This window comes from Siniperca chuatsi, linkage group LG5 (genome assembly GCF_020085105.1).
Source record: "Siniperca chuatsi isolate FFG_IHB_CAS linkage group LG5, ASM2008510v1, whole genome shotgun sequence".
Taxonomy (NCBI): domain Eukaryota; kingdom Metazoa; phylum Chordata; class Actinopteri; order Centrarchiformes; family Sinipercidae; genus Siniperca; species Siniperca chuatsi.
Window position 1 is genome coordinate 31,038,349 of NC_058046.1, and position 14,928 is coordinate 31,053,276.

The following is a 14,928-nucleotide window of genomic DNA, read 5'->3' on the forward strand; positions in this document are numbered from 1 at the left end:
GACCAGTTTAACCAAAGAGTGATTTATTTTGTTGTTTTGCTTGAAGAAGCCAAATTATCCAATAATTCACAAGTAAACAAGACTGAAGCCCTATTCAGATGGGATTAACATTACAGGGGGAGGTGGGTAATTGTTACGGACAGAACCACCGGAGGCAATGGTAAGGAGACTGAGAGAGTTTATTGCAACACGGAGTGATATGATACTGTCCTTGATCTTACTACTGGCGGAATAGTGTGGGCACTGGAGCGACAGACACAGAGGACTGGAGATACACAGGAGCTCAGGAGACTGGAGACAGACGGGAGCCAGGAGTCGGAGCGACACACTCAGGAGACTGGAGACAGACAGGAGCCGGGGTTCAGGGTTCTAAGTGGTAGATATCCAAACGTGACGTCGTGGGGGAGTCCGTGGGGTATTCAAAGGTAGGTAGCGTAACTCTGTCCTTCCTATGAACGAGACCGGACACTGACTGAGGTGAGGAGCTGGGTTATATAGGGAGTAGAGTGGCTGATTATGTGCAGGTGTGCGATGGGTGACAGGTGCTGGGAATTAATACTCAGGTGAGGAGGTGAGATGTGGCTGTGATGTGGTGGAGAGAACATGACAGACTGTGACAGTAATGAAAGACTCACTGTGCTCCTTGATAATTTAAGTCATTGTTCCGGACGGCATTTTAAACATTGGGAAATTGAAGATATGGTCTGTAATAGATATGGATATTCCACAGACCAAAGCTAAAAGAGAAAGCCAAAAGCCTCCCCAGGGGGCCGCAGTAGAGTTGAGGGGCAGGCAAAGATACTGTATGAGGTGAACTTGAGACAATAATCATTATGCTGGCCTCCCTCTCCGTGGTTGAAGCAGTTTATCCAGCTAGCTAAACAATCAAATATGCCCAGAAAGACTCTTAGACAGAGGAGGTTGCATTGTCTTTGAGTTTACTGAGAGACATAACTTGACTGGAAAACTGAAACACAAATCAATTAAAAAATGTCAATGAATAAAGGCTCTTGAAACATACATCGTCTTATAACCAAAATTATCTTCACAGAACTATTACGGATATAGCCTTCGATAGCTTCAACATACAGAAGAAAATGTTCTACCACAGAGCACAGAAAACGTGAGTAACCTGCAGCACCGGACATGTGCTCCCCTACTAAAGCAAGTGAAACTTACCTCTAGACTAAACCACATTTTCACTCTGCGTCACTAGCTGGCAGTATTAGGCTGCAGAATATGAAATAGATTAATTTATCTCTTAGGAAACGGCATACAGAGGCCATCACAATTGCACTCCTTCTAGGGAGTCATGACTTAGTCAAATCTGAACACACAGTCATTAGTGATATCATTCAGTTTGACTTATACTTACAGAGGATATCATTATTCTGATGTCCATTGTGCATGAACATCCATAAATCCACTTAGGAATCATAAAAATAGACACTTCAGAACTTGTCCGGGAATGATTTATTTTATTTTTAATTTTTTCTTTAGTATTAAAGTAATCTTGTGAAAGTTGTCTGTCTTTTCATGGGTACACTACAAACAGGAACTGCTAATAGCTAATTTTGCATACTTTTAATGGTGCCAATTTGCCAAAACGTAAACAGATTTAGGTTAAAAAAGGGACTCAAAAGAGAATACCAGTAGCTGACATTACAAAAAACTGCCCACATACGTGCTCTGGGTGGAATTAAAAGGACTAACCAAGGCAGGTAATGTTAAAATCACCCCAACTCCCCAAGAGAAATAAATCCAGTCCAAATGGGGCTTGAGAGTCTACAGCCACATTAGCAACTCTGTGAGGCTGAGCAAAATGCTTACACATCTTAGTTAGCTTGTTAGCATGCTAACATTTGCTAATTAGCACTAAATACAAACTCCAGCTGAGGCTGATGGGAATGTCATTAATTTTGCAGGTATTTGGTCATAAACCAAAGTATTGGACAAACAGAGGTTCACCAAAATTATTACAATTCATCCTGATGGGGAACATTCATGTCTGTACCAAATGACTAAGCAATCCATCCAACAGTTGTCGAGGCTTTTAACTCAACAAGTGGCCAAGCTGCTGGTGGTGTGAGATGAAATGTCAGGGGATCACCAAAGTCATTAAGATTCATCATCTGGGAATCATAAATGTTTGTACAAAAAGTCACCTTAAATCCATACAATAATTGTTGAGTTATTTCAGTTTGGACTGAAGTGGTGGACCAACATTACCACACAGGAAAGTAAAAAAAATGAGCATAACTCTGTGTAGCGGAGATATGTATTTTTCCTCTCCTGTTAATCATCGCGCAACCCTCAAATGTATCTTGCGACCTCATCTTTATACAAGTGCAATTATGCTGAACAGTGCATTTCAACTTGTCTTTGTCAGTTGAAGGATAGGTTCACATTTTTTTCAAGTCTGTTCAATGCTCACATGCCTATATGAACATTGAAAGAGTTTTTGGTCACTGTAACTGTTTCTCCTGTCCATACTAGCTGTGAAGAGGTCCCTTCCTAAAGCAGCTCCAATGTAAGAAATGGGTGTCAAAATCCATAGTCAATTCATTCTGAAATTTTGCCAAAACTAACATGAGGTTTCAGCAGTCTCTGTAAGACAAATCAAGTGTCTTTTAATGCAAAATGTCCTCTTTGTGGTACTATCTGTCAACCACTGGAGCTCAGCAGGTAAATGGTAAATGGACTGTACTTGTATAGCACCTTTCTAGTCTTCCAACTACTCAAAGCGCTTCACACTACATATTACATTCACCCCATTCACACACATTCACACACTGATGGCAGGTGCCAACTGCTCATCAGTTCAAAGAAACTAACTAAACATTCACACACAGTCACACACCGAAGGCACAGTGGGGTTCAGTGTCTTGCCTTCGACATGAGGGCAACCACTGACCTTCCGATTGGTGGACAACCTGCTCTACCATTAAGCCACAGCTACCCGTCCCCTGTCCGGGGACACAAAGAGAGAGACACATTTGGTATGGAAAAGACTGCAATTCTGAGACAAAGACCCCTGTCTGTCACCAAAGTTAAGCCGAGGTTGAATGTTACGAAAACATGTTACTGTTTTAGGCATGTAAATACATGAGCAGGGACAGTAAAGGCATTACATTATTTCTCTCATTTTACTACTGTGTGAGAGACAAGTGGACAGAGGGTGGAAACCTCCCCATTTAAAAATTGATTTAGCAAAAACACTGAATTAACCGTTGTTGTTTAGGTACCCACTTGCTTCCACCCTTTTATATGGCACTTAGCCCTAGATGGCAACGTCAGTGCAGGACCTCAATATCTGTCTTCTTTATTACCAAAATGGGACTGCTATGTTACCGGTTAGCCGCAAACATAGCACAGCTATGTTTGCATGATGAGTCCTTTCATAGGAAACACAGGCCTTTTCAAGGAAATGTGCATCTGATTTACTTATTTCCTCAACAGCACCTTTGTGATGAAGTAGTTCCTGAGTAAAGACCTCTTTGGCGAATTGCAGCATATCATTATACAGTAGTATGGTATAATTTTGTACTTCTGGAGGCATGTTCTGATTTAACTGGTACCTCGGTCATGCAGGATCAGCATATGTTCCCTTTTTTATATTTTCAGCATAGTTGAGACTTTCAAAGAATTGGGAAGTGAAATTGAAACAAACAGGCTGAGGGAAAGCCCCGATCCCAATGTCTACTCTAAACCCTCTGCACTGAATCCTCACAGAATAAAACTATTATCTCTGCCTAATCTTGCATACTACTGGATCCATCCCTTACGCAAGGAAAATATATTTCCCTATATATTAACTGTCAATATGTTCAATGATTTAGTGTTCTGATTTACTGGTTAATTGAAAAGATTTAATTAACTTAATATTCCTCTTGGCTAGACTAACTGATATTGATGAATAATTAACAGAAAAAAACAGATATTCATATCTAAAAAATATATGAAAATATACAGAATTATATATTGTGTAAATATATTACAATATATTGAAAAATACATAAGGAATTGCTGCTTTTGATATATTGAAAAATGTATTTACTTATATAGCTTAATGTATGTAATTTTCTTCATAATATATAGATTTATTTATGTGACAAAATATGGTAAATATTGAGTGTGTATATATACATATATATGTGTATATATACATCCATCCATCCATCCATTTTCTACCGCTTGGTCCCCGTTAGGGGGTCGCGGGTGACTGGAGCCTATCCCAGTGACTTCGGGCCTTAGGCAGGGCACACCCTGGACAGTGGCCAACTCGTCGCAGGGCGAACACAGACACAGACAAGGACAGACAACCATTCACTCACACATTCATTCAATACGGGCAATTTAGAGTTATCAATTAACCTACACATGCATGTCTTTGGACGGTGGGAGGAAGCCGGAGAACCCGGAGAGAACCCACGGTAACACGGGGAGGACATGCAGACTCCACCCAGAGAGATTGTGTGATGTTGGTCCGGTCCGGGAATCGAACCCACGATCTCCTTATTGGGAGGCAGGAGCTGTAGCCGCTCTGCCACCGTGCACCCCATATATGAACATATATCTACTATATATTCATATGTAATTCATTAGTTCATTCGTAGTTCATTCTGTTTTGAAACACATAAAATTGTTATTTTCCATCATGTGTTATAAAATATAGCATCTCAAAACCATGTTGTCAAACATATTACTTATTTGGCCTTTAGCCATTGGAGCAGTTTTTAACTCTCTTTAAGCTGACTTTAAACATGAGCTGATCACTCATTAAAACAAGGTCTGGAACAAGGAAAGAAAACAAGAAATAAAGGGCCCAAAAGAACAGTCTGTTATCCTATTTAGCAGTCCATCTTGTTTTTTCGCTTCACCTGGTGCGTTAACTCCCAAATTCTTCTGTTGATTGATTTTCTTATATCTGATATCTTGGTCCCTGGATGGTGGTTTACTCTTGTGGAACAGAACAATAACAAATAATTAGACATTCACAAAAGACAGCAGGAATTATAACAATATCCATAATATCTACAATAAAGCATGGGCTGGCTTGATGAATAATGGGGGAATGCAAATAGTGGAAGAATGGGGGTTTGTACATTTTGGCCTGAGAGTGGAGCTCATGAAGAAAGGTCATGAGGTCACCAAATTTGGCATGGCCATCGGTGTGTGACTGTGTGTGAATGTTTAGTTAGTTTCTTTGAACTGATGAGCAGTTGGCACCTGCCATCAGTGTGTGAATGTGTGTGAATGGGGTGAATGTAATATGTAGTGTGAAGCGCTTTGAGTAGTTGGAAGACTAGAAAGGTGCTATACAAGTACAGTCCATTTACCATTTACCTGCTGAGCTCCAGTGGTTGACAGATAGTACCACAAAGAGGACATTTTGCATTAAAAGACACTTGATTTGTCTTACAGAGACTGCTGAAACCTCATGTTAGTTTTGGCAAAATTTCAGAATGAATTGACTATGGATTTTGACACCCATTTCTTACATTGGAGCTGCTTTAGGAAGGGACCTCTTCACAGCTAGTATGGACAGGAGAAACAGTTACAGTGACCAAAAACTCTTTCAATGTTCATATAGGCATGTGAGCATTGAACAGACTTGAAAAAATGTGAACCTATCCTTCAACTGACAAAGACAAGTTGAAATGCACTGTTCAGCATAATTGCACTTGTATAAAGATGAGTGTTTAAAATAAAATTTACAGATTCTCTTTAGCTCACATATAAACTAAAGTTAAAAATAGCTTACGATAGCTAGTTTCCTGAAACAATGTACTACACCTTTAACAAATCCAAATGCTGTTTCCCATAGGTTGTATAGATTTACATTTTACATGCATGTCAGGTGTAATGAAAATAAGACTATCTCGCATGCAACAAGCTACTTCAGCAGACAGTATTGAAGCATTTGCATGCCAGCAGTACTGAGAATAGCACGTTTTCTGATCGCCAGTATGGTGGCTGTTAGAGGCTGTGGCATCAACAGTATCACCCGGGGCATTGCATAGTCACCAATGTGTCACACATTCAGTCCACACACGTCGATATTTACCCAATCCTGTTGAGCAACTCATGTCTGATTTGGAGAATTTCCCTTAAACCAGGGAAGAGGAAAGACCCAGGCAAGACATTCAAAATGTGAAACTGAAACATTTGATTGACAGAGCAAAATTTTAATGGGGATTTATTAAAATATATCCCTTAAGTGTAAGTTTTTTTCCAATAAGTTTCACCTTCACTTGGTTTGAAGCCACCTACATCAATATCTGAAATATGACTGAATTGGTATATGTATTTATGTAACTATATGATTTCTTTACTTTACCTAATGTGTCTAGTGCTGTGGTTTCCAACCTACATCAGGTCGCAAGATACATTTGAGGGTTGCGCGATGATTAACAGGAGAGGAAAAATACATATCTCCGCTACACAGAGTTATGCTCATTTTTTTTACTTTCCTGTGTGGTAATGTTGGTCCACCACTTCAGTCCAAACTGAAATAACTCAACAATTATTGTATGGATTTAAGGTGACTTTTTGTACAAACATTTATGATTCCCAGATGATGAATCTTAATGACTTTGGTGATCCCCTGACATTTCATCTCACACCACCAGCAGCTTGGCCACTTGTTGAGTTAAAAGCCTCGACAACTGTTGGATGGATTGCTTAGTCATTTGGTACAGACATGAATGTTCCCCATCAGGATGAATTGTAATAATTTTGGTGAACCTCTGTTTGTCCAATACTTTGGTTTATGACCAAATACCTGCAAAATTAATGACATTCCCATCAGCCTCAGCTGGAGTTTGTATTTAGTGCTAATTAGCAAATGTTAGCATGCTAACAAGCTAACTAAGATGTGTAAGCATTTTGCTCAGCCTCACAGAGTTGCTAATGTGGCTGTAGACTCTCAAGCCCCATTTGGACTGGATTTATTTCTCTTGGGAGTTGGGGTGATTTTAACATTACCTGCCTTGGTTAGTCCTTTTAATTCCACCCAGAGCACGTATGTGGGCAGTTTTTTGTAATGTCAGCTACTGGTATTCTCTTTTGAGTCCCTTTTTTAACCTAAATCTGTTTACGTTTTGGCAAATTGGCACCATTAAAAGTATGCAAAATTAGCTATTAGCAGTTCCTGTTTGTAGTGTACCCATGAAAAGACAGACAACTTTCACAAGATTACTTTAATACTAAAGAAAAAATTAAAAATAAAATAAATCATTCCCGGACAAGTTCTGAAGTGTCTATTTTTATGATTCCTAAGTGGATTTATGGATGTTCATGCACAATGGACATCAGAATAATGATATCCTCTGTAAGTATAAGTCAAACTGAATGATATCACTAATGACTGTGTGTTCAGATTTGACTAAGTCATGACTCCCTAGAAGGAGTGCAATTGTGATGGCCTCTGTATGCCGTTTCCTAAGAGATAAATTAATCTATTTCATATTCTGCAGCCTAATACTGCCAGCTAGTGACGCAGAGTGAAAATGTGGTTTAGTCTAGAGGTAAGTTTCACTTGCTTTAGTAGGGGAGCACATGTCCGTGCTGCAGGTTACTCACGTTTTCTGTGCTCTGTGGTAGAACATTTTCTTCTGTATGTTGAAGCTATCGAAGGCTATATCCGTAATAGTTCTGTGAAGATAATTTTGGTTATAAGACGATGTATGTTTCAAGAGCCTTTATTCATTGACATTTTTTAATTGATTTGTGTTTCAGTTTTCCAGTCAAGTTATGTCTCTCAGTAAACTCAAAGACAATGCAACCTCCTCTGTCTAAGAGTCTTTCTGGGCATATTTGATTGTTTAGCTAGCTGGATAAACTGCTTCAACCACGGAGAGGGAGGCCAGCATAATGATTATTGTCTCAAGTTCACCTCATACAGTATCTTTGCCTGCCCCTCAACTCTACTGCGGCCCCCTGGGGAGGCTTTTGGCTTTCTCTTTTAGCTTTGGTCTGTGGAATATCCATATCTATTACAGACCATATCTTCAATTTCCCAATGTTTAAAATGCCGTCCGGAACAATGACTTAAATTATCAAGGAGCACAGTGAGTCTTTCATTACCCACCTCCCCCTGTAATGTTAATCCCATCTGAATAGGGCTTCAGTCTTGTTTACTTGTGAATTATTGGATAATTTGGCTTCTTCAAGCAAAACAACAAAATAAATCACTCTTTAATAACGCTAAATTCAGTGTGTTAAAAGCATTGTCTGCCAATTTTTTTGCAACAGGCTGTGTCTGACGAGGGATGAATGCTAAATTTGATCAATTTTCAGAATCAGTTGAGTGCTTCCTGTTTCGTAGCAGATTCTCCATTATTTTTCTATTACCTATCAAGAAAAGAATTGAGAAAGCTACCAGCACACAGGGCCCGGCTTGTCCTAGGAAGAGTCATGAGTGCCATTAGCCTTGTAGCCTGGACCTTGACGTGCTGTACTTTTATCAGGCTGGAGAGACAGAGGATGATTCTGAGGCCGGTAGGACGAGGTTCCATGTCTCTGATGAGTTTAAAGCTCTCCTCAGGAGGGGGCTGAGGTGGCTCCTCCTGCGCTGTGTTATGTCTTCCTCCTGTTTTGATTCCTCTTGTCTTTTGTCCTTGGCAGAGCAAACATATGGGTGATGCAGGAGGTAAAATAAGTTAGAGATAAACAGATTTACTCCTGTCTTGTTAAGTCCATCTGCCTTAAAAAGATGTCTGCAGTCCCAGAAGTTGAAATTATCAATAAAGTGAACTGAATGGAGGGTGCATGCAGTTGAGAGCCATGTGTTTAGTGCCAACAATCTGCTGAATCTCTCAACTCCTCTTCTGACTGGTGGTAGAGGGCCACTGATAAACACCTCAGCATTCACAGAGTTGACTGTGTTCAACATATCAATAAAGGCTTGTTTCAGCACTTCAGACTGCTGCTTCACAACATCATTGATCCCTATGTGCAGCATTTTCCACATTTGGGTGTTCAACCACGATATGCAGGATTCTTTCTGCCAAGACCATGTCCTTGGGAAAGCAGACTATTTTGGCGTTCTTACTGCACATGGTAACAGCAAAATCACCCACAATCTGAGTTTGAGGTAAAGTCGTTAGCTTCCCCTGTAGCCTTTTACTTTCTGATTTACTCTCAGTTCTTACCCTGCTGTGTGAAGATGAGAGGTTATCCTGGTCATCAGATGGAGATCCAGGGTCCTGCAGCAGTGGAGCAAATTTGTTCTGCAGTTGCACACTTGGTTGTTGGGGAGGTTTGTTGCTAACTCTCCCTTTTGCAGCTGTCCACGGCAGTGTCCTACTAAGAACAGGGGTCGAAAAGGCACTCTGCCTGGAAAGTGTGCATCATGTGCACTCGCAGCCATGTATAATGTGATATTTGGTTGTGTATGTCATGTGAGTTGTGTGAGGTGGAGGGGTTAGTGTAGAGGGCAGGTGAATCATGTGAGGTGCTGAGTGTATAGGTCAGGTGAGTCATGTGACTATTGTCAGCGCGTTTGTTTATTTGCAAAAGAAAAGTCTGGAGAGAAGCTATTCCTTAATTTGGCATTTATTAAAGAACTGGAGGATCAAAAGCATCTTGTACAAGGATCTTTTCTATTCAGAAAACCACAGTCAGCAAGCTGTTAATCTGTAGCCATCATCCTAAAAAAGAATGCTATTTTTTACATTACACAGAGTTTTAAATAAGAACGTACAACTATCTGATAGGTTTCTCCAGAGGTGGGGAGGAGCTGTGGTTTAGACTTAGCTCTCCCTTCGGTGGTGCACAGGCTGGTCCAGCCTCTTGGCACACGATTCCACCCTTCGTGTGGAGACAGCGCCCTAGTGGAGGAATCCTACACTTCCTGTAAGTTGCTAAAGTCTCTGCTTCGTTCCCCAAAACTGATACTTTTCCTTTCATGGTCATTACAATACATACTGTCCTCAGTACATGATGTTCTTTCTGATCTCCCTGTTTCTTTGTACAAATGTAAGCCTGTTTGCAACAGCTAATCAACTTTTCCCTGCAGTCAGCAGTCTGCAGGACAACACTTTGAATTGTTAAACCTCATGCCCTGTGTGTGCGTGCATATGTGTACAAACGTTTCAACATGATATTAATATAATAGGCAAGCAACCTTCATTTAAATTTTTAATTCTCACACTATCTGGTCTGCTAAAAGGTGGCTTTTTGATGTTTGTTATTTGATGTTGTAGAAACACTGTGGCTGTCTGGTCTGCTGTCACCCTGTCTGGTGACAGGGGGTGATTGGATTCAAATTGATCTTTTTTGTCCCAATGAGGACAAAAAGGTGACATCATGCTAGTTTGTGTGTTATGATGGGTTCTGTAAGGAAAATAGGTGCTTATGTTTACATGCAGAGAAAATATGGCATACAGTGATGGATCTCATGTATATTTGAAGGGATTTTTGGTGGGATTTATTTATTTACTAAGGCTTGGCTGAGGGATAACCTGTCAATTTCAAATTGTATGGTGTTGATTTAGTAGAGACCTAGTGACTAGCTGGACAGCTAAAGATGGCTGGGGGTGTTCGTATTGAAATTGATCTTTTTTGCCTCCATGAGGCGAAGACAGGACTGGGGTCTAACAACTGGAGATCTGAGCCGGAGGGGGGTGACAGGGCTGCTGGACATTGCTGCACTTTGGGGTAATCAGGACACTGCTGCGGCTCCGCAGAAACTGGAGACTATATCAGCTCAGGAATGGGTGATTGCTGCAGCTCAGCAGAATGTTCTGGAGACAGCTGTAGCTCAAAGAGTTCAGGAGTGGACTACTGCAGCACAGTGAGTTCAGGAGTGGACTACTGCAGCACAGTGAGTTCAGGAGTGGACTACTGCAGCACAGTGAGTTCAGGAGTGGACTACTGCAGCACAGTGAGTTCAGGAGTGGACTACTGCAGCACAGTGAGTTCAGGAGTGGGCAGTGAATATACATGTAATGGTCACTAGTAGGCATTTCTACACCCTTTTTTCTGAGCAGCAAAGGACAGCCAGCAGTCATGGCATCTGACAGATGTGTGGATCTTACCCAAACCGCCGATGTTGTAGGTATGTCTGTTGGGACCAGACCATGTGATACAGATGTGAATTTAGCCCCTCGCAAAAAGAGACGTGTAGCACGTGATCTTACTACTGCGACGTTGCTCAAATTAAAAATAGAATTTGAGGGGGTCAGTGGGTATTTTTACTCTGTTATTTATTGTGACAGCAAAGTTACGCTACAGGTGCAGGTACTTGTGCAGGTGATGGTTTTGCGGGTGATGAAACATGGTGCAGGTGCTTATGTCTGTAAAAGATTGGAAACTGTTTTGTTGTGTCATCTGCCCAGACCTTCATCAGCCTGGTTATCCTGAGACACTTTGTGTCTCAATGAGTCAGCGCTACAGGTCCGGCTATATATCGCAGGCCGTCAGACAAGTTTATTTTTCTTAGTGTTTGCGAAGATAGAGAGAGTGTAATAGCAACCAGAGGATGTGAAGAATGGAGATTACATCTGTACCTCCTCACTCTTCAAGAATATACCTCATGGTTTAAAAACATCTTCTTTCTCCAGTGGTGCGATTGGAGGACTCTGCAAAGAGTGTTTAGTGAAGTTGATGAAACTATCAAGAGACAAAATCGACACATCTTATGAAAGTATTAGAAAATGCCTAGTGTGCAATCAGGCCTTCTGCCATCCATGTGTAGGCCGAAAATCATCAGACACGCTGACTACTAATAGGTTGGATATGTGTGTATTACAGGTTACACGATTATAGAATGCATGCACATGTGATTGTGTGATACGCTTCATTTAACAGTGTTTTTCTGTCTTTCTAATATAATTTATTGTTTTTCAGAATACATAGATGGCGGCTGGTCAACGCCGTTGAACTGGGGGTCTATCCTAACTCCTGCTCCTCCTCTATCTCTGCTGGCCTGCACACCTCCACCGCCTCCGACATCTCCGCAGACTCCTCCAGAACATCCGTCATCTCAGCCATCCTGGTCACTTCTATCATCCCCGCAGTCCTGGGTACCTATCCAAACACCACCACCTCCTCTGTCTCTGCCTCCTTCATCTCTGTTGGTCCCTACACCTCCAGCATCTCCACCACCTACCGACTTACAAGAGGCAAGCGGAGATGTGGTTAGTGACCAGACGGACGATATGCTGTTGGCAGTGTTCATAGATGGCGTGAAAACAGTTGTCTTTCATCTGCTCAATACTGTTTTGTACAAGTATTGGGAGGAGATCTGCTACAGTTGTCAGATTAATCACCCCAGCCAGAAACATCACAAGTGCGTGTCGGAGATCCCTGAATGGTTCTATGAGAGCCACTTTGATCAGCTTATGAAAAGACTCTGGACCGACACTTTAGTTTTATTCCGCCCTTCTAGCGCTTCTTGAGTTCAAATTACATCCACGCAGATGAAGCCCAAGTCCAAGGTGTTGCAGAGACTATTCTACATGAGCTGAAATCATCAGAGAGGTTCTTGGATAAAATCGAAGAAATGTATGACACCATGATCGGTGAGGACTTTGTCAAAGTAGTTCAAATTCGCAGGGTTGGTGACTATTGGAGAGGGTTAGAAGAGTAGAAAGAGTATTGGAAAAAATTTTACCTTACCTTGTATTTTTTCTTTATGTCATGGGAAATTGTTTGAGAGGACTGTTTAGGGCCATCAGCGTGCGGTACATTATATGTGAGCTAACCGCCCTTCTAGATCAGGCAATTGAAATCAACGATATCACAAAGTACAAAAGTAAAAGCCAAGTCAATCCATCTGATGTCTGTGGATTAGAAAAATTGATGGATGTAGTAAGAGCTCAGTCTTGTGCAACGCCGTGGGAAGAGGTGGTGCAACAGACTATAACAATTATGCATTCCACAAATGATTTTAAAGCGATAAAAGCGCAACGCATACTTATACTGTACACATTGTTTGTAGATGCCATAAGTCTGTATGATCAAGAACAACAATGATGCGACATGTGTTGCAAAAGATGCACATTTTCATAAACAGTAAAATCGGGATTCCTGTTTAGCTTAAACCTTGCATGTGTTAAAATATTTTTCATAGTCTTAGTGATTATTGTTGTGTGTAATATACATATTTATATATGTCGAAAAGATGTTTTTACTGTGATTAGTACAGCGACAAAATAAAAAGACGTTGTAACAAACACAATGTGATCATTTATGAGAGTACGTTGTAAAAGATTTACTATGACCCGGCGCATCCGGGCGTCCTTGGAAGTATGTATAAGCTTCGCAAAGCGGTCAGGGATTGTACAGGAGTGACACCTACGCTACCTGAGGTTAAACGCATTTTATTGGGACAAGAAAATGCCAATGTGGATAAACATTTCCGAGAAACAGGGTTTTGCTTAGTGGAATTGACAAGCAGTTCCAAATTGATCTAGTTGAGATGTGTGAATATTTTTCAGAAAATGATAATGTATGATACTTGTTGACATGTATCGATGCCATGCTTTTAAAGACATTCTGAGCAAGGGCCATGTGCCTGTTAAACTCTAAATGGACGCAGGACACAGAGTTTTATAATAAGCAGTTTCAACAAGTAATGGATGGGTATAAAATCCATCATTTTTCAACATTAAACGAAACTAAGGCCACTGTTGTTACGGACAGAAAGGCAGGAGACACCGATATGGAGGCAGATGGTGATTTAGTACAGCAAGGTCAACACAGTAATGCAGGTAAGAGGTAGATAGGTAGATACTTAACAGGATGAGTAATGGCCACAGATACTGTCCTTTGTCTTACAAGTCTGTAGATAGCGGATGGGTAGATGGTCAGTGACCGATCCACCTGTATATGGACTAATGGACTGTGCTGGTGAAGCGGTGAATCAGAGTTACAACTAGTACTTATCCATAAAAACAAAAGAGAAAAAATAGTGGCCAGAAAAAGATCAGGATGTAAAAAGCTGGTTCTTGTGAAATGGTTGAGCTGGTCCGAGAAATTTAACACATGACTCCCTGAAAAAGACATTGTTGACGTGCAATAAAAGGTGTACGCTTGCTTACACTTTTGAAAAAAGGCATATCCATGTCAGAACAATGGAAAAGAATGGCTTTTATGTTACATTGCCTAGTAATGCTTCAATACAGTCATATCCAAATAATAAGATATGGCGATACAGGACAAAATTAGCAAAGCCAATCATTCTGAGCGAGGCATACGAGGTGGGGGTTATCGAGTTACAATATCCCCAGGTCTGGCTAGTTTTTCCGCAGAAGACGCTGATGTGACTATCTGTCTATGATTCTAAAACACAGCAGACATTGACTATACCTCTTGTCGGTTTTTATGACTCTATACCTAGGATAGTAAAAGAATTTCACTTGAAATGCATTCTTTACCAGGCAACATCCCGCTTAAGTCTACAGTATAACATTATTACAAATCTTTTTCATTTTTGGGGGCAGAAGGAACTACTTTAACATTTAACGGACGATTAGCTGAAATACTGAGTTTTAACATTTGAGAGAACCATTTGAGATACCGCGTACTCATAATTTCAGGAAACACTATGCAGCGCCCCACCCTGCCCACATTCACGGCAGCAGTTACAATATTTTCTTGTACAGCAATATAGAGGATTGTCAGCTTATTGGAGATTCTTATGTGCCGCTGTATAAATGTACCTGTATCTGATGAGGTTCATCGTATGCCCACTCTGGCAAGCCACACCACACATCACTCTCTAAATCAGTTATTGACGATACAGAAATATCGTTAAAAACTACCAAAACCTTTCACACACAGGAAAGTAATTGTCAAACTACACTTCAAACCTGTGAGTCAGTATTTGTAACAGCGAATTGAAAAATAATGCGTACACCGTACACCCGAGATGACGGTAAATATATGTCGTACTGAAGCGGGTGGAGAATTACCCAGCTT

The 14,928-nt window shown here is 40.8% G+C and overlaps 1 protein-coding gene across 4 annotated transcripts; it reads left to right on the forward strand.

The window, feature by feature from the left end:
- The first annotated feature begins 121 nt into the window (after nucleotides 1–121).
- Nucleotides 122–13,139, forward strand: LOC122875930 (pectinesterase inhibitor 10-like). Of its 4 annotated transcripts, none has more exons than XR_006377944.1 (2): nucleotides 122–425; nucleotides 11,854–13,139. XR_006377944.1 is itself a non-coding variant. In XM_044195625.1 (2 exons), exons 1-2 carry the CDS (start codon nucleotides 8,955–8,957, stop codon nucleotides 12,146–12,148), a joined length of 438 nt encoding a protein of 145 aa, XP_044051560.1. In that variant the 5' UTR covers nucleotides 8,609–8,954; the 3' UTR covers nucleotides 12,149–13,139. The 4 variants fall into 4 exon arrangements, 2 of the variants coding, with proteins under 2 accessions (XP_044051560.1, XP_044051559.1); XM_044195625.1 differs by lacking the exon at nucleotides 122–425 and adding an exon at nucleotides 8,609–9,097; XR_006377945.1 differs by lacking the exon at nucleotides 122–425 and adding an exon at nucleotides 9,802–9,858.
- Nucleotides 13,140–14,928: the final 1,789 nt, after the last annotated feature.

What these genes read in the sequence shown, in the direction of transcription:
- LOC122875930 (XM_044195624.1), top strand. Translation starts at nt 11,014, where the DNA reads ATGGCATCTGACAGATGTGTGGATCTTACCCAAACCGCCGATGTTGTA. An exon ending in CCAAACCGCCGATGTTGTAG is followed by an intron (nt 11,063 to 11,853) that starts GTATGTCTGTTG and finishes ATTGTTTTTCAG; the next exon opens with AATACATAGATGGCGGCTGG.